The 20,625-nt window shown below is 48.5% G+C and overlaps 1 protein-coding gene across 3 annotated transcripts in view; it reads right to left on the reverse strand.

Annotated features, from left to right (window-relative positions):
* Nucleotides 1-20,625, reverse strand: part of VSTM4 (V-set and transmembrane domain containing 4) — a 221,131-nt gene that overhangs the window by 148,703 nt on the left and 51,803 nt on the right. For 2 of the 3 annotated variants that reach the window (XM_063958592.1, XM_063958590.1), the window contains exon 3: nucleotides 2,733-2,789. The exons of the other annotated variant lie outside the window; for it this stretch is intronic. In XM_063958592.1, the coding sequence (XP_063814662.1) occupies nucleotides 2,733-2,789 (57 nt within the window). The remainder of the gene's footprint in view (nucleotides 1-2,732; nucleotides 2,790-20,625) is intronic. 3 annotated transcript variants of the gene reach the window in all.

Here is a 20,625-nt window from a genome sequence, read left to right on the forward strand (position 1 = left end):
CCCGCAGCAGCAGGTTTCTTGGATTTTGGCCGACCTCCCCTAAAGAAGGTGTTAGACGGCTTGGCCCTTCTTGTTTTAGCAGCCCGAAAGGACTGTGATGTAGCTGAAGAAAAAGCTTTCTTCGTAGCAGGCGCCACTGAGGAAAGAAAAGGTGACTTACCCGCGGTAGCCGTGGAAATCCACGCATCCAACGCTTCCCCAAAGAGAGCCTGACCTGTGTATGGTAGGTTCTCCACACCTCTCCTGAAGTCCTCTACGAGCTGAGACAGACATGGAAGATATCCCTGCAGCCATCGAACCCAGGCTTTTCATGGATTCAACCATAAATCCTACAGAATCCTGAATGTTACGTAAAAACAATTCAACATCACTTTTATCCATTGTATCCAAATCTTCAAGTAACGTGTCTGACCACTTTACTATAGCTTTGGAAATCCATGCACAGGCAATAGTAGGACGTAGTATCGCCCCTGAAGCCGTGTATATGGATTTGAGCGTAGTGTCAATTTTGCAATCCACCGGTTCTTTTAATGCAGTAGATCCTGGAACAGGTAAAACCACTTTTTTTGAGAGTCTGGATACAGACGCGTCAACTATGGGTGGGTTTTCCCATTTTTTCCTATCCTCCTCAGGGAAAGGGAAAGCAACCAGAACCTAGAGATCTGAAATGTTTTCTCCAGGTTTTCCCAGGATTTCTCAAATATAGCATTCAATTCCTTAGATGCAGGGAAGGTTAGCGAGGCTTTCTTATTGTCAGTGAAGTAAGCCTCCTCAACCTGCTCAGGTGTTGTATCAGCAATATTCAACACATCTCTAATGGCCTCCATCATCAACTGCACCCCTTTTGCAAGAGATGCCGCCCCTCGCAGCACATCCCCATCACCGTCTGCCGTGTCAGAATCGGTATCCATGTCATCTTGCAAAATCTGGGCAAAAGCACGTTTTTGGGAGCGTACATTAGGGGGCCCTATGGTAACAGAACCGGACCAAACTGCCATAGAGTTCTGTAAACCCTGAGTTGCAGACTCATTTTGTGCAACCCTAGTAGAAATCTGAGAAATCATACTTTTAAGAGAGGCTAACCACTCAGGCTCCCTTGCAGGGACCTGCGCTAACACAGTGCAATCCTGATTACATGGAATGGGATCATCCTGAGAGGAATTATCCTCTGCAGCATATGACACAGAGTCCCTGGACATAGCTTAATGGTGACCACAAACACTCCACACACACACAGGGAAGGGCAGACAGAGTTTCCCCCCTAAGAATGCCAAGAGAGACACAAAGCTTGGAGCCAACCCACACACAGCGCTTCAAGATAGGGAAACCCCTAACCAGCGCTTACTGTGTACCTTAATAGATTGCACAGTACAGATATACAGCTCCCCTTACCCCCCCCCTTCTACAACCCCCTGGTACCATACACGATAGCTGGAGTTGATATAGAGGGACAGCTCTCACTGACAGTGCTTCTGCAGGCAGGAAAATGGCGCTGAGCGCTGCTGGGTCCACTCTAAGGAGAAGCTCCACCCCCTTTCATGGCGCTGCTTCCCACTCTTCTGAAGATTAATCTGGCCTGAGGAAAAGTGCTGGCAGCGATCCTGGGACCCTGACAGGCTTGTTGGTCAGTGTAGGGTGTAGGCGCTGGCTCAGGGCGCCCCTCACAGCGCCTCACTATGTACCGCTGAGCCCTGGAGCGCAGTTAGTACTGCGCTCCATACCCTGTTGCCGCCATCTTCACACCGTCTTGCCAGCATGGCCGCCATCTTGCCGGCGTTGCCGCCATCTTCACACCGTCTTGCCAGCGTGGCCGGTGACTAACTCGCCACTGATCTTCTGGCTCTGTAAGGGGGTGGCGGCATGCTGCTGGAGTGAGCGATCATCTGTGGCGGGGAACGTTCGATCCCCTCAGGAGCTCAGTGTTCTGTCAGTGGAGATAATGGCTCAGACCCCGCAGGGTGGACACTACTCCCCCCCTTAGTACCTCGAAGCAGGGAGGCTGTTGCCAGTAGCCTCCCTGTGCCTAAACTCTATTCAAAATAATAAAACTAAAAGAACTCCTATGAAGCTCCCCTAGCTGTGACCGGGGGTGGTCTTCAGTATGCCGAATGTCAGGATCCCGGCGCACAGTATACTGGTGCTGGGATCCCAACACCCGGCATACCGACAGCTATTCTCCCTCGTGGGGGTCCACAACCCCCCTGGAGGGAGAATAAATAGCGTGGCGTGCGTAGCGCGCCACCGTGCCCGCAGCATGGCAAACGCAGCGAGCCCGCAAGGGGCTCCTTTGCGCTCGCCACACTGTCGGTATGCCGGCGGTCGGGCTCCCGGCGCCGGTATGCTGGTCGCCGGGAGCCCAGCCGCCGGCATACCATACTACACCCCTGACCGGCTCCTCCGGGCACATTTTCTAAACTGAGTCTGGTAGGACGGGCATAGAGGGAGGAGCCAGCCCACACTCTCAAACTCGTAAAGTGCCAATGGCTCCTAGTGGACCCGTCTATACCCCACGGTACTAATGTGGACCCCAGCATCCACTAGGACTTAAGAGAAAAATGCTGAAACAAGTTGGGTGACCGCTCAGTTTGACTGACTGTCCATTAAACGTAAAAATATGCCACACATACAATAACATGAAACAAAGAAATACTAACAAAAATCAATACAATAATTATACTGTGTGTGTGTATATATATATATATATATATATATATATATAATGTCTATGTTACCTTGAAATAAGGTCCAGGTGAACAGTTTTTTCTCCTCAGACACTGTAAAAGTAGTAACTGCAAATAGATTTAAAGAAATGAAACAAAAATTATAGCACAGCTGAAAGAAGTATCATGATGTTAGGACAGGGGGTGGGAGAGGGATTTGGGACTGCCATCTCCTAACTCAGGGGGAGATGTATGAAAGCTTGGAGAGATATAAATGGAAAGAGAAAAAGTACCAACCAATCAGCCTCTGTCAGTTTACAGGCTGTGTTTGAAAAATGACAGTTAAGAGCTGATTGGTTTTAAATTTCTACACTTTCTTTCTCCCTCCAAGCTTAGATACATCGTCCCCTCAGGGAGGGTGGAAATGCCACAAGCTCGGTATCTACTAGTTGGTTCTATACCGTCCACTGCTGATTGATGGTAAAGATGTGCCACATAGGAACGCTGTATGGCATTTGTGGACCTTTCTTTGCATAGCTCTTTTATGGGACAAGAATGACTCAATTATTAACTCAGTGCTGGAGCAACATAAAGCTAAAGATCCCTGGTTCTCAATCTGATCTGAATGGAGAGGATTATATTTTTCTTACATTATAAACACAAATATGAAGAGTTCTGGCCCATGTAGTTGTATGCATAAAGCATAGTTAAAATAAGATTATTTTTGGTCACTTACCCTTGAATAATTTTCTCTTAAGCAGGCTGGGGGACATTGCAGGTTGGGGCTGGAGTTGGCATCTAAACCAGTACTTTTTTAAGAGTCCTGTAAGGAGCAGCAGTAACCCAATGATACTGTTAGAAAAACCAAAAAAGTCCAGTAGGGAAAAGACAGTTAAAAAAACAAGACAGCTGAGCAGACGAGGATTTAGTCCTCATGGGGCCCTAAGCAAGAAACCGATTCAGGGCCCCCCTTCCTCAAACAATCCTTAACACTATGGGTGATATTCAATTGATTATCGCGCCTCATTTCCCGTCTAAAGTTGTTTATGGTTTTCACGCTGATCACGACCATAGAGGTCGGGTTTAGCCATGTAAAGCAGCTAAACCCGACAAAAGTACTGGCCGCGATCGCAAAAAGTGCAGTTTGGGTGCCCAAACGGGCTGCTTTTCACGCATTTCAGCTCGCCACCCCCTGAGTAGTGATCTGAAATGTGCACACTTAGGCGTGCACACTTACGCCATGTATTAAAAATAAAGGGGTGTGGCTTCATGTAGTGTCCCCTAGTCACATTACACCGCACAGTAGCGTCCATTAGTCACATTACACCGCACAGTACTGGAAGGCACCTCAACTATCATAAACCCCCTAACCTCCCCAACTCTCCCATACACTGATCGTGGCTCTGTAGCTCTATACTGTAATGGCAGCAGCACCCTGGCAGCAGCATCCTGGCAGGCACTCCCCCCCCCCCCCATTCTGCTGACACCCCCCAGCCATCACACAGCCCAATCACAAACTCCCTCGCGAGCATCCCCCCATTATGCTGACAACCCCAGCCCAATCACACACCCCCTCGCGAACCTCCCCTCCCCATTCTGCTGACACCCCCCAGCCGTCACATAATCTAATCACACACACCCTTGCGAACATCCCCCCCCCTTCCCCCGGCTGAGACACATTGATTGTGGAGCGCTATTGCTCCACACACAGACTAAAGGCAGCACTCACGTCTGCGATCCTCACTTGGGTAAAACACACAGAGTCCTCTGGGCTCCTTTCTCCACGCTCTGTGTTTGTCATGTGGATAACACAGTACAGGAGAGGAGGAGGCACTACCTAGACTGTGGGCGTGCACTAGGGCCAGCTCACAGTGGCAGCTGTCCAATCAATGTGCGTTGGCAGCTGCTGGGGCTGGACGACTCAGATCATGTATTTTGAAAAAGTGCTCTCGCGCTCTGCAGCTTTGCTACCTCACCGGTGGTGACTTGGTGCCAGCGGCCGGTCCGGGCCCCCTGGTACCCGCCGGGCCATGAGCGTGTCCCTACGTTGCCTTGCTGTAAATCTGCCTTTGCAGCTGAGTCCCCCAACCATTTTAGAGAAAAAAAATTAGCGGTAAGCTACCAAAAATCCTCTTTTCTCTGGCAATAAGGCTGGGGGACACTGGACCATGGGACATTCAACAGTCGCCCCCAGGGAAGGGAATGCTCAGGCTGCCTGAGCGGAGAAATGGGCATAAAGTGGGCATAGCCAAAGGCAAAAACATGAAAATTAGCAAATTCGTGGACAGAGGACCAGGAAGCTGCATGGCAGATTTGCTCTGCCGAAGCCCCGTGTCACGCTGCCCAGGAGATCGCCCCCACCCTAGTGGAATGTGCCCAAACTTAGTCTGGTCTTGACCACCCCACACTATATTAGGTCCGAGTGATGACTGAGTGCAGTGTCGGACTTGGGCATGAAGGGCCCACTGGGGGAATGCAGTGGTAGGGGTCCATGTTTCGTGGTGTGGCTGGCCTCCAGAGGGGGTGTGGATAGCTGCCACAGAGGCTTGGCTAACCATTAGAGAGTGCATGGTCTGGGCCTTTTAATAAATATGTATAATATAATGTACCAGATTAATAACAGCAATGCACTGTAGAGACTACACCATAGTCCTATGCAGTATAATTTAACATATGTATAACATATAATTTAAATGCACAGTCTGGAACCTGATCCCTAGAAGAGAAGGTGGACAGTGGGGTTTTCATCGTAAAGTGACGGAGAACCCCAATTAGTGCACCGTCTCCCCTCGCATGGCTCACAAGCAGGTTACTATTCCCAATCGCAGTCCACGTGGATCGTAAAGTATGAAAAATGAAAGAAATTTGAAAAACGCATGTCGACTTTTTTCCATGTCGACCTAGTACACGTTGACCCAGTGACCATGTCGACATACTGACTATGTCGACCAATAGTGGTCGACCTAATGACTGTTGTCCTAAGTGTGGTCGACCTAATGACCCTATCCTACCTGTTGACAGGTTGGAGATGAAATGCCGGAGGGTTGGATGCCGGCGGCCAGAATCCTGACTGTTGCACCCCGCTGTATAGTTTCCTAACAGTGGTCGGGAAGCAAGTTACCATTCACCTCCTTACCCCCTAACCCTCCCTTACTGCAACCTAATCCCCCCCCCCCTTGCCCCCCCCCCCCTGCAGCCTAACCCTCCATCATGGTGGTGCCTAAACCTAACTCCCCATCCCCGCAGCCTGCACCTAAGCCTTCCCCTCCCTACAATCTAACCCTCCCCGGGGGTGCCTCCCCCCCCCCCTCCCACAGCCTAAACCTAACCCCCCCTTTCCGCAGCCTAACCCTTAACCTCCCCCCACAGCCTAAACCTTACCTCCCCCCGCAGAGCTTACCTCTCTGACGCCCAGGGTATTGGGATGACGCTGCTAGCATTGTGATCCTATTTGGGATGCTGGTGCCGGCATTCTAATCAGTGTCAGGATTCCAGCATCAGTCTAATGACAGCCGGGATTCTAACCGGATCCCCTTGTTGTCAACTAGGGTCCATGGCCTCACACCCAAACCCTACCGAAACAACTAGAACCATGACTCATCGGACTACACCACATGTTGCCAGTCCTTCAGGGTGTAATTATCGATATCATTAGCCCAGGTGTCCAGTGTCGTTCTATTAACAGGGGCACTCTGGTGGGTGTTCTGCTCCCATATCCCATGGAAGCTAATGAATGCTAAACTGACCTGCTGTATATGAGTCTGGTACCTCCTGCTTTGAATGTGGATGTAATTTGAGCCAGTGTCGGTTGTCTGTTATCACGATCAATTCTACCAGACGCCACTGTTCCCAATCAGTAAGCAACCGTGGTCGGTATCTGCGCTGTTCATGGTGAGTGATAATGCCTTGCTTGAGGTATTATCGGTAAACACCAAGATTGAGGAATGTTGAATGTCCACAAAACTTCGGAAATGGAATGTCCTATCCGTCTGACACCTGCTGTCATACCCTGTTTGAACTCTGATAATTCCTGTTGCCTTTACGTGAAAAGCTTAGCCAGTGTTCAAACTAGTGATGTGCACCGGACAATTTTCGGGTTTTGTGTTTTGGTTTTGGATTCGGTTCCGCGGCCGTGTTTTGGATTCGGATGCGTTTTGGCAAAACCTCACCGAAATGTTTTTGCTGGATTCGGGTGTGTTTTGAATTCGGGTGTTTTTTTCCAAAAAACCCTAAAAAACAGCTTAAATCATAGAATTTTGGGGTCATTTTGATCCCATAGTATTATTAACCTCAATAACCATAATTTCCACTCATTTCCAGTCTATTCTGAACACCTCACACCTCACAATATTATTTTTAGTCCTAAAATTTGCACCGAGGTCGCTGGATGGCTAAGCTAAGCGACACAAGTGGCCGACACAAACACCTGGCCCATCTAGGAGTGGCACTGCAGTGTCAGACAGGATGGCACTTCAAAAAAATTGTCCCCAAACAGCACATGATGCAAAGAAAAAAAGAGGCGCACCAAGTTCGCTGTGTGACTAAGCTAAGCGACACAAGTGGCCGACACAAACACCTGGCCCATCTAGGAGTGGCACTGCAGTGTCAGACAGGATGTCACTTCAAAAAAATTGTCCCCAAACAGCACATGATGCAAAGAAAACAAGAGGCGCACCAAGGTCGCTGTGTGACTAAGCTAAGCGACACAAGTGGCCGACACAAACACCTGGCCCATCTAGGAGTGGCACTGCAGTGTCAGACAGGATGGCACTTCAAAAAAATTGTCCCCAAACAGCACATGATGCAAAGAAAAAAAGAGGCGAACCAAGGTCGCTGTGTGACTAAGCTAAGCGACACAAGTGGCCGACACAAACACCTGGCCCATCTAGGAGTGGCACTGCAGTGTCAGACAGGATGGCACTTCAAAAAAATTGTCCCCAAACAGCACATGATGCAGAGAAAAAAAGAGGCGCAATGAGGTAGCTGTGTGACTTAGCTAAGCGACCCAAGTGGCCGACACAAACACCTGGCCCATCTAGGAGTGGCACTGCAGTGTCAGACAGGATGGCACTTCAAAAAAATAGTCCCCAAACAGCACATGATGCAAAGAAAAAAAGAGGCGCAATGAGGTAGCTGTGTGACTAAGCTAAGCGACCCAAGTGGCCGACACAAACACCTGGCCCATCTAGGAGTGGCACTGCAGTGTCAGACAGGATGGCACTTCAAAAAATAGTCCCCAAACAGCACATGATGCAAAGAAAAAAACGGGGCGCAATGAGGTAGCTGTGTGACTAAGCTAAGCGACCCAAGTGGCCGACACAAACACCTGGCCCATCTAGGAGTGACACTGCAGTGTCAGACAGGATGGCACTTCAAAAAAAATGTCCCCAAACAGCACATGATGCAAAGAAAAATGAAAGAAAAAAGAGGTGCAAGATGGAATTGTCTTTGAGCCCTCCCACCCACCCTTATGTTGTATAAACAGGACATGCACACTTTAACGAACCCATCATTTCAGCGACAGGGTCTGCCACACGACTGTGACTGAAATGACTGGTTGGTTTGGGCCCCCACCAAAAAAGAAGCAATCAATCTCTCCTTGCACAAACTGGCTCTACAGAGGCAAGATGTCCTCCTCATCATCATCCTCCGATTCCTCACCCCTTTCACTGTGTACATCCCCCTCCTCATAGATTATTAATTCGTCCTCACTGGAATCCACCATCTCAGATTCCTGTGTACTTTCTGGAGGCAATTGCTGGTGAATGTCTCCACGGAGGAATTGATTATAATTCATTTGATGAACATCATCTTCTCCACATTTTCTGGAAGTAACCTCGTACGCCGATTGCTGACAAGGTGAGCGGCTGCACTAAACACTCTTTCGGAGTACACACTGGAGGGAGGGCAATTTAGGTAGAATAAAGCCAGTTTGTGCAAGGGCCTCCAAATCGCCTCTTTTTCCTGCCAGTATACGTACGGACTGTCTGACGTGCCTACTCAATGGTGACAGAATCATATGCAGTGACAGTAGACGACATGTCAGTAATCGTTGGAAGGTCCTTCAGTCCGGACCAGATGTCAGCACTCACTCCAGACTGCCCTGCATCACCGCCAGCGGGTGGGCTCGGAATTCTGAGCCTTTTCCTCGCACCCCCAGTTGCGGGAGAATGTGAAGGAGGAGATGTTGACGGGTCACGTTCCGCTTGACTTGACAATTTTCTCACCAGCAGGTCTTTGAACCTCTGCAGACTTGTGTCTGCCGGAAAGAGAGATACAACGTAGGTTTTAAATCTAGGATCGAGCACGGTGGCCAAAATGTAGTGCTCTGATTTCAACAGATTGACCATCCGTGAATCCTGGTTAAGCGAATTAAGGGCTCCATCCACAAGTCCCACATGCCTAGCGGAATCGCTCTGTTTTAGCTCCTCCTTCAATGTCTCCAGCTTCTTCTGCAAAAGCCTGATGAGGGGAATGACCTGACTCAGGCTGGCAGTGTCTGAACTGACTTCACGTGTGGCAAGTTCAAAGGGTTGCAGAACCTTGCACAACGTTGAAATCATTCTCCACTGCGCTTGAGTCAGGTGCATTCCCCCTCCTTTGCCTATATCGTGGGCAGATGTATAGGCTTGAATGGCCTTTTGCTGCTCCTCCATCCTCTGAAGCATATAGAGGATTGAATTCCACCTCGTTACCACCTCTTGCTTCAGATGATGGCAGGGCAGGTTCAGGACTGTTTGGTGGTGCTCCAGTCTTCTGTACGCGGTGGCTGAATGCCGAAAATGGCCCGCAATTCTTCGGGCCACCGACAGCATCTCTTGCACGCCCCTGTCGTTTTTTAAATAATTCTGCACCACCAAATTCAATGTATGTGCAAAACATGGGACGTGCTGGAATTTGCCCAGATGTAATGCACGCACAATATTGCTGGCGTTGTCCGATGTCACAAATCCCCAGGAGAGTCCAATTGGGGTAAGCCATTCTGCGTTGATCTTCCTCAGTTTCAGTAAGAGGTTGTCAGCTGTGTGCCTCTTATGGAAAGCGGTGATACAAAGCGTAGCCTGCCTAGGAACGAGTTGGCGTTTGCGAGATGCTGCTACTGGTGCCGCCGCTGCTGTTCTTGCTGCGGGAGGCAATACATCTACCCAGTGGGCTGTCACAGTCATATAGTCCTGAGTTTGCCCTGCTCCACTTGTCCACATGTCCGTGGTTAAGTGGACATTGGGTACAACTGCATTTTTTAGGACACTGGGGACTCTTTTTCTGAGGTCTGTGTACATTTTCGGTATCGCCTGCCTAGAGAAATGGAACCTAGATGGTATTTGGTACCGGGGACACAGTACCTCAATCAAGTCTCTAGTTGCCTCTGAATTAACGGTGGATACCGGAACCACGTTTCTCACCGCCCAGGCTGCCAAGGCCTGAGTTATCTGCTTTGCAGCAGGATGACTGCTGTGATATTTCATCTTCCTCGCAAAGGACTGTTGGACAGTCAATTGCTTACTGGAAGTAGTACAAGTGGTCTTCCGACTTCCCCTCTGGGATGACGATCGACTCCCAGCAGCTACAACAGCAGCGCCAGCAGCAGTAGGCGTTACACTCAAGGATGCATCGGAGGAATCCCAGGCAGGAGAGGACTCGTCAGACTTGCCAGTGACATGGCCTGCAGGACTATTGGCTTTCCTTGGTAAGGAGGAAATTGACACTGAGGGAGTTGGTGGTGTGGTTTGCAGGAGCTTGGTTACAAGAGGAAGGGATTTAGTGGTCAGTGGACTGCTTCCGCTGTCACCCAAAGTTTTTGAACTTGTCACTGACTTATGATGAATGCACTGCAGGTGACGTATAAGGGAGGATGTTCCGAGGTGGTTAACGTCCTTACCCCTACTTATTACAGCTTGACAAAGGTAACACACGGCTTGACACCTGTTGTCCGCATTTGTGTTGAAATAATTCCACACCGAAGAGCTGATTTTTTTTTGTATTTTGACCAGGCATGTCAATGGCCATATTCGTCCCACGGACAACAGGTGTCTCCCCGGGTGCCTGACTTAAACAAACCACCTCACCATCAGAATCCTCCTTGTCAATTTCCTCCCCAGCGCCAGCAACACCCATATCCTCATCCTGGTGTACTTCAACAGTGACATCTTCAATTTGACTATCAGGAACTGGACTGCGGGTGCTCCTTCCAGCACTTGCAGAGGGCGTGCAAATGGTGGAAGGCGCAAGCTCTTCCCGTCCAGTGTTGGGAAGGTCAGGAATCGCAACCGACACAATTGGACTCTCCTTGTGGATTTGTGATTTCGAAGAACGCACAGTTCTTTGCTGTGCTTTTGCCAGCTTAAGTCTTTTCATTTTTCTAGCGAGAGGATGAGTACTTCCATCCTCATGTGAATCTGAACCACTAGCCATGAACATAGGCCAGGGCCTCAGCCGTTCCTTGCCACTCCGTGTCGTAAATGGCATATTGGCAAGTTTACGCTTCTCATCAGACGCTTTCAATTTTGATTTTTGGGTCATTTTACTGAACTTTTGTTTTTTGGATTTTACATGCTCTCTACTATGACATTGGGCATCGGCTTTGGCAGACGACGTTGATGGCATTTCATCGTCTCGGCCATGACTAGTGGCAGCAGCTTCAGTACGAGGTGGAAGTGGATCTTGATCTTTCCCTATTTTAACCTCCACATTTTTGTTCTCCATTTTTTAATGTGTGGAATTATATGCCAGTATCAATAGCAATGGCCTACTACTATATATACTGCGCACAACTGAAATGCACCACAGGTATGGATGGATAGTATACTTGACGACACAGAGGTATGTAGAGCAGTGGCCTTCCGTACCGTACTGCTATATATACTGGTGGTCACTGTCAGCAAACTGCAAAACTAAAATGCACCACAGGTATAGAATGTAGATGGATAGTATACTTAATGACGACACAGAGGTAGGTACAGCAGTGGCCTTCCGTACCGTACTGCTATATATAGTATACTGGTGGTCACTGTGTCAGCAAACTGCAAAACTAAAATGCACCACAGGTATAGAATGTAGATGGATAGTATACTTAATGACGACACAGAGGTAGGTACAGCAGTGGCCTTCCATACCCTACTGCTATATATAGTATACTGGTGGTCACTGTGTCAGCAAACTGCAAAACTAAAATGCACCACAGGTATAGAATGTAGATGGATAGTATACTTAATGACGACACAGAGGTAGGTACAGCAGTGGCCTTCCGTACCGTACTGCTATATATAGTATACTGGTGGTCACTGTGTCAGCAAACTGCAAAACTAAAATGCACCACAGGTATAGAATGTAGATGGATAGTATACTTAATGACGACACAGAGGTAGGTACAGCAGTGGCCTACTGTACCGTAATGCTATATATTATATACTGGTGGTCACTGGTCAGCAAAACTCTGCACTGTATTCCTCCTATATAATATTATACTGGTGGTCCCCAGTCCCCACAATAAAGCAGCACACTGAGCACAGATATGGAGTGTTTTTCAGGCAGACAACGTATACTGGTGGTCACTGTCAGCAAAACTCTGCACTGTACTCCTGCTATATAATACAGCTGCTCCCCAGTCCCCACAATTAAGCAGTGTGAGCACAGATATATGCAGCACACTGAGCACAGATATGGAGCATTTTTTTCAGGCAGAGAACGGATAACTGGTGGTCACTGATCAGCAAAACTCTGCACTGTACTCCTCCTATATTATACAGCTGCTCCCCAGCCCTCCCCACAATTAAGCAATAATGCACAATCAAGTTCAACAATAACGGAGAGGACGCCAGCCACGTCCTCTCCCTAACATTTCCAATGCACGAGTGAAAATGGCGGCGAAGTGCGGCTGCTTATAAAGAATCCGAATCTCGCGAGAATCCGACAGCGGGATGATGACGTTCGGGCGCGCTCGGGTTAACCGAGCCATACGGGAGAATCCGAGTATGGCTCGGACCCGTGTAAAAAGGGTGATGTTCGGGGGGGTTCGGTTTCCGTGAAATCATCACTAATTATTTTTAGTCCTAAAATTTGCACCGAGGTCGCTGGATGACTAAGCTAAGTGACCCAAGTGGCCGACACAAACACCTGGTCCATCTAGGAGTGGCACTGCAGTGTCAGACAGGATGGCACTTCAAAAAAATAGTCCCCAAACAGCACATGATGCAAAGAAAAAAAGAGGCGCAATGAGGTAGCTGTGTGACTAAGCTAAGCGACCCAAGTGGCCGACACAAACACCTGGCCCATCTAGGAGTGGCACTGCAGTGTCAGACAGGATGGCACTTCAAAAAAATAGTCCCCAAACAGCACATGATGCAAAGAAAAAAAGAGGCGCAATGAGGTAGCTGTGTGACTAAGCTAAGCGACCCAAGTGGCCGACACAAACACCTGGCCCATCTAGGAGTGGCACTGCAGTGTCAGACAGGATGGCACTTCAAAAAAATTGTCCCCAAACAGCACATGATGCAAAGAAAAAAAGAGGCGCAATGAGGTAGCTGTGTGACTAAGCTAAGCGACCCAAGTGGCCGACACAAACACCTGGCCCATCTAGGAGTGGCACTGCAGTGTCAGACAGGATGCAACTTCAAAAAAATAGTCCCCAAACAGCACATGATGCAAAGAAAAAAAGAGGCGCAATGAGGTAGCTGTGTGACTAAGCTAAGCGACCCAAGTGGCCGACACAAACACCTGGCCCATCTAGGAGTGGCACTGCAGTGTCAGACAGGATGGCACTTCAAAAAAATTGTCCCCAAACAGCACATGATGCAAAGAAAAAAAGAGGCGCAATGAGGTAGCTGTGTGACTAAGCTAAGCGACCCAAGTGGCCGACACAAACACCTGGCCCATCTAGGAGTGGCACTGCAGTGTCAGACAGGATGGCACTTCAAAAAAATAGTCCCCAAACAGCACATGATGCAAAGAAAAAAAGAGGCGCAATGAGGTAGCTGTGTGACTAAGCTAAGCGACCCAAGTGGCCGACACAAACACCTGGCCCATCTAGGAGTGGCACTGCAGTTTTCTAGCGAGAGGATCAGTGCTTCCATCCTCATGTGAAGCTGAACCACTAGCCATGAACATAGGCCAGGGCCTCAGCCGTTCCTTGCCACTCCGTGTCGTAAATGGCATATTGGCAAGTTTACGCTTCTCCTCAGATGCTTTCAATTTAGATTTTTGGGTCATTTTACTGAACTTTAGTGTTTTGGATTTTACATGCTCTCTACTATGACATTGGGCATCGGCCTTGGCAGACGACGTTCATGGCATTTCATCGTCTCGGCCATAACTAGTGGCAGCAGCTTCAGCACGAGGTGGAAGTGGATCTTGATCTTTCCCTATTTTACCCTCCACATTTTTGTTCTCCATTTTTAATGTGTGGAATTACCGTATATACTCGAGTATAAGTCGACCCGAATATAAGCCGAGGCACCTAATTCTACCACAAAAACCTGGGAAAACTTATTGACTCGAGTATAAGCCTAGGGTAGGAAATGCAGCTCTAGCCGTAAACAGCCCTCAGTGCCAGATATGCCCCCACAGTGCCAGATATGCCCTCATACTGCCAGATATGCCCTCATACTGCCAGATATGCCAGATATGCCCCACAGTGCCAGATATGCCCTCAGTGCCAGATATGCCCCCACAGTGCCAGATATGCCCTCATACTGCCAGATATGCCCTCATACTGCCAAATATGCCCCACAGTGCCAGATATGCCCTCATGCTGCCAAATATGCCCCACAGTACCAGATATGCCGTCATGCTGCCAAATATGCCCCACAGTGCCAGATGTGCCAGATATGCCCTCATGCTGCCAAATATGCCCCACAGTGCCAGATGTGCCAGATATGCCCTCATGCTGCCAAACATGCCCCACAGTGCCAGATATGCCCTCATGCTGCCACATATGCCCCTCATGCTGCCACATATGCCCCATATGCTGCCACATATGCCCCTCATGCTGCCAGATATGCCCCCTCATGCTGCCAGATATGCCCCCTCATGCTGCCAGATATGCCCCCTCCCCAAGTGCCAAATATGCTCCCCCAGTGCATGTTACTTACCCCTCCATCGATCCCGCGCTGTCTTCTGAAGGAGGGACACGGAGCGCACAGCGCACGCCTCTCCTGTGTCCCTCCTGCATCTCCGGCGGCCGCGGAGGGTCTATTAAAGGAAGTGCCGGTTCGTCATCAGAGGTCACGAATGGGTACTTCCTTTAATAGACCCGCCGCTGCCGCCGGAGATGCAGGAGGGACACAGGAGAGGCGCGCGCTGTGCGCTCCGCGTCCCTCCTTCACACTGCTCTGCCTGTCACACTGACTGACTCGAGTATAAGCCGAGGTGGCTTTTTCAGCACAAAAAAAAAGTGCTGAAAAAGTCGGCTTATGCTCGAGTATATATGGTATATGCCAGTATTAATAGCAATGGCCTACTACTATATATACTGCGCACAACTGAAATGCACCACAGGTATGGATGGATAGTATACTTGACGACACAGAGGTAGGTAGAGCAGTGGCCTACTGTACCGTACTGCTATATATTATATACTGGTGGTCAGCAAACTGTGCAAAACTGAAATGCACCACAGGTATGGATGGATAGTATACTTGACGACACAGAGGTAGGTAGAGCAGTGGCCTACTGTACCGTACTGCTATATATTATATACTGGTGGTCAGCAAACTGTGCAAAACTGAAATGCACCACAGGTATGGATGGATAGTATACTTGACGACACAGAGGTAGGTAGAGCAGTGGCCTTCTGTACCGTACTCCTATATATTATATACTGGTGGTCAGCAAAATTATGCACTGTACTCCTACTATATACTACAATGCAGCACAGATATGGAGCGTTTTTCAGGCAGAGAACGTATAATACTGGTGGTCACTGGTCAGCAAAACTCTGCACTGTACTCCTCCTATATAATACTGCTGGTCCCCAGTCCCCACAATAAAGCAGTGTGAGCACAGATATATGCAGCACACTGAGCACAGATATGGAGTGTTTTTCAGGCAGACAACGTATAATACTGGTGGTCACTGGTCAGCAAAACTCTGCACTGTACTCCTCCTATAATACTGCTGGTCCCCAGAATAAAGATATTTGAAGCCCCCTGAAACAAAGTGAGAGGACGCCAGCCACGTCCTCTCACTATCATTTCCAATGCACGAGTGAAAAATGGCGGCGACGCGCGGCTCCTTATATAGAATCCGAATCTCGCGAGAATCCGACAGCGGGATGATGACGTTCAGGCGCGCTCGGGTTAACCGAGCAATACTGGAGTATCCGAGTATGCCTTGGACCCGTGTAAAATGGGTGAAGTTCGGGGGGGTTCGGATTCCGAGGAACCGAACCCGCTCATCACTAGTTCAAACTGACTCACAAGATGTCAGATTACAACTGATGCAGGTCTGGGCATTTGCAAGACGTTAAATTATGGTGGCGCCACTTACCATTAACTTTATATACTGCTATCCTATGACTTTTAGCATTTCAGTGTATATAATATATGAGGGGTGTGCAATAAGTTTCCAGATGTGCAGTGCATAGGTAGAGTAGACACAATCTGACTACTGGTAGCACAGAATCGTATATAAACATCAATGCACACCGAAGAAGTCATCATGTTCACTTCCTTCACAAATTTGTTATAGAGCTCAACAGAGGCCACTGAAGAGCCATGATCTTCTACGACTACCGTACAAGAGTGGTCTGTGACAGCAGGAGTGTTGTGACTGACTGCAAAGCTGCTTTTGGGGAGGAAGCACCCTCCCGAGCAACTGTTTTTGAGTGGTCTGCAGAATTTCGGCGTGGGAGACAGTCCCTGGAAGATGAAGAGTGCTACGGATGACTTGTGTCTGTCATCATTGAGGTCAACGTTGCTGCCATGTTGGCCATAGATGAGGTGGACTTTAAAGTTTTGATGTTTGTACTGATTATTTTTTACATTTTAATTTTATATGTGTTTTTCTAAAGAAAATTGTATTGGACATACTTTTAATAAATGTAGTTAACCTAATTCAATCATAGAAAAGTAAAATGAAAATTTCTGAGCGGTTTTTGGAAAAAACATTAGTCAGTTAAGTGGTTAATATCACACCTTAATTATTTATTAATAATTTCACATAAAGCACGTAAGCTTAGACAAACCAAATAAAAAAATGCATGAGAACTCTATGGCATACCACCCAACTGTCCCGATTTTCGCGGAACAGTCCCGTTTTTTGAGGACTGTCCCGCTGACCCACCCGCGGGCCGCAGTGTCCCGCGGTGGGGGGGGTGGCAGTTGGGAGTCTCTGTCTCGCGCTGCCATGCTTAGCAGAGCAGCGGTGAATAGACGCTGTGACAAAAACGGAGGCGTGGTTCGCGGTCGCGGGTCCTCAGATAAGCCACGCCCCTTTTGTAGGCCACACCCCTTTTTGGGAGCACCTGTGGCTTCGCTGCGCGTGTGTCCCTCTTTGGAGAAATGAAATGTTGGGAAGTATGCCATGGGCCAGTGTTTTCCAAACTTTTTTGAATCACGACGCCCTAGAATATCAGAATTTTTTTCACGGCACCCCTATGCCAAAAATTTCTTATTGAGAAATTTAGAAAGAAATATTACATTAAGTAGATTGCGTTTATATGTCATCCTTAGGGTCAGTTGTGTGGTGAGGGACAAGATTTGCTTCTGTTTGGCCACATATTTTATGACTGGCAGCCACCAGCACTGGTTTTGCCTATTATATTGACCATGAATAATTTGAATTGGTCCTGGACCACTAACCCAGGGCACCCCTGCAAGTGTCCCGAGGCACCCCAGGGAGCTACAGCACACACTTTGGGAACCTCTGCCATGGGCTATAAAAAGTATGAGCTCATACTTACAATTATCACAAAAAAATCCTCTCTTAAAATCCCTGACGGTATTAAAAATAGGATTTTAATACCTACCGGTAAATCCTTTTCTCTTAGTCCGTAGAGGATGCTGGGGACACCAAAAGAACTATGGGGTATAGACGGGATCCGCAGGAGACATGGGCACTTTAAGACTTTGAAAAAGGGGTGTGCACTGGCTCCTCCCTCTATGCCCCTCCTCCAGACTCCAGTTATAGGAACTGTGCCGAGGGAGACGGACACATTTTCGAGGAAAGGATTTATTGTTAATTAAGGTGATATTCATCCCAGCACACACCGCAAACACGCCGCACAACGTGGCATTCAACAGAACCCAAGCCAACGGCATGAACCAATGTCAGCAACAGGCTGACTATAAACATAACACAACATGCGTGTAACCAGAATAAATAACTGCAGATACAGTACGCACTGGGACGGGCGCCCAGCATCCTCTACGGACCAAGAGAAAAGGATTTACCGGTAGGTATTAAAATTCAATTTTCTCATACGTCCTAGAGGATGCTGGGGACACCAAAAGAACCATGGGTGTTACCAAAGCTCTAGAACGGGCGGGAGAGTGCGGATGACTCTGCAGCACCGATCAACCAAACTTTAGGTCGTCATCGGCCAGGGTATCAAACTTGTAAAACTTTGCAAAAGTGTTCGAACCCGACCAAGTAGCAGCTCGGCAAAGTTGCAATGCTGAGACCCCTCGGGCAGCCGCCCAAGAAGAGCCCACCTTCCTAGTAGAATGGGCCTTCACCGATTCCGGTAATGGTAATCCGGCCGTGGAATGAGCATGCTGAATCGTGTTACAGATCCAGCGTGCAATTGTCTGTTTGGAAGCAGGACACCCAATCTTGTTGGGAGCATACAGGACAAACAGAGCTTCGGTTTTACTAACCCGAGCCGTTCTGGCGACATAGATTTTCAGAGCTCTGACCACATCCAAAGATTTTGACTTAACTAAAGCGTCAGTAGCCACTGGCACCACAATAGGTTGGTTCATGTGGAAAGATGAAACCACCTTCGTCAGAAATTGTTGCCGAGTTCTCAACTCTGCTCTATCTTCATGAAAGATTGTCTCTTGTGAGACAAGGCCGCTAACTCAGACACGCGCCTTGCGGACGCCAAAGCCAACAGGATAACCACTTTCCAAGTGAGAAACTTCAACTCCACCATCTGTAAAGGCTCAAACCAATGCGATTGAAGGGACTGCAACACCACGTTAAGATCCCATGGTGCCACAGGGGGCACAAATGGAGGTTGGATGTGCAACACACCCTTCACGAAAGTTTGAACTTCTGGAAGCGAGGCCAATTGCTTTTGAAAGAAAACCGATAAGGCTGAAATTTGAACCTTAATTGAGACCAACTTTAGGCCCGCCTCTACACCTGCTTGTAGAAAAAGGAGAAAACGTCCTAGCTGAAACCCTTCCGCAGGAGCCTTCTTGGATTCACACCAAGATACATACTTCCACCAAATGCGGTGATAATGTTTAGACGTTACTCCCTTCCTGGCCTGAAGAAGTATTGGAATGACTTCACTGGGAATACCCTTTCGTGCTAAGATCTGGCGTTCAACCACCATGCCGTCAAACGTAGCCGCGGTAAGTCTTGGTATACGCACGGCCCCTGCTGTAACAGGTCCTCACACAGAGGAAGAGGCCAGGGATCTCCTATGAGTAATTCCTGAAGATCTGGATACCAAGCCCTCCTTGGCCAGTCTGGGACAATGAGGATCGCTTGAACCTTTGTTCTTCTTATGATCTTTAGAACTTTTGGAATTAGAGGAAGTGGAGGGAACACATACACTGACGGAAACACCCATGGTGTCACCAGTGCATCCACTGCTATTGCTTGGGGGTCCCTGGACCTGGAGCAATATCTCTGAAGCTTTTTGTTGAGGCGCGACGCCATTATGTCTATGTGAGGAATTCCCCAACGACCATCTTCCTTGAAAGTTTACCCCTTGCGTGACCACACCCCATCCTCGGAGACCTGCATCCGTGGTCATTAGGATCCAGTCCTGGATTCCGAACCTGCGTCCCTCCAGGAGGTGAGAGCTGTGCAGTCACCACAGGAGCGATATTCTGGTCTTTGAAGACAGGACTATCTTCCGGTGCATGTGCACGTGGGATCCGGACCACATGTCCAACAGATCCCACTGAAATACTCTGGCATGGAATCTGCCAAACTGAATCGCCTCGCAGGTTGCCACCATCTTCCCCAGCAACCGAGTGCACTGATGGATTGACACTCTTGGTGGTTTCAGAGTTTGTTTGACCAGGCTCTGAAGTTCCTGAGCCTTTTCCACCGGAAGAAAAATTCTCTGTAGTTCTGTGTCCAGTATCATCCCTAAAAATGACAACCTTGTTGCCGGAATCAACTGTGATTTTGGCAAGTTCAGGACCCAACCATGTTGTTGAAGAACTGTCAGAGACAGGGCCACGTTTTTCACCAACTGGTCCCTGGATCTCACCTTTATCAGGAGATCGTGGTGAAAATCCTCGGAGCCGTGACAGACCAAACGGCAATGTCTGAAATTGGTAATGACAATCCTGAATTGCAAGCCTCAGGTAAGACTGATGCGGAGGATAAATGGGGATATGTAAGTAGGCATCCTTATGTCCACCGAAACCATAAAATCCCCTTCCTCCAGACTGGAGATCACTGCTCGGAGAGACTCCACTTTGAATTAGAATTTTTTTTTTAGGTAGAAATTGAGGGATTTCAGGTTCAGGATTGACCTGACCGAGCCATCCGGCTTCGGAACCACAAAAAGACTTGAATATAAGCCTTCTCCTTGTTGTGACCGGGGAACCCTGACGACAACCTGATTTTGACACAACTTTTGTATGGCGTTGCAAATTTCCTCCCTGCCCGGAAGAGAAACTGGCAAGGCCGATTTGTAAAATGGGTGAGGGGGGACGTCTTGAAACTCCAGTTTGTACCCTTGGGATATTATTTGTGAAACCCATGGGTCCAGGTCCCAATGAACCCAGCACTCACTGAAGAGTTTGAGATGTGCCCCCACCGGTGCGGACTCCCGCATAGG

The sequence above is a fragment of the Pseudophryne corroboree genome, chromosome 3 (assembly GCF_028390025.1).
Source record: "Pseudophryne corroboree isolate aPseCor3 chromosome 3, aPseCor3.hap2, whole genome shotgun sequence".
NCBI classification, from domain to species: Eukaryota; Metazoa; Chordata; class Amphibia; order Anura; family Myobatrachidae; genus Pseudophryne; species Pseudophryne corroboree.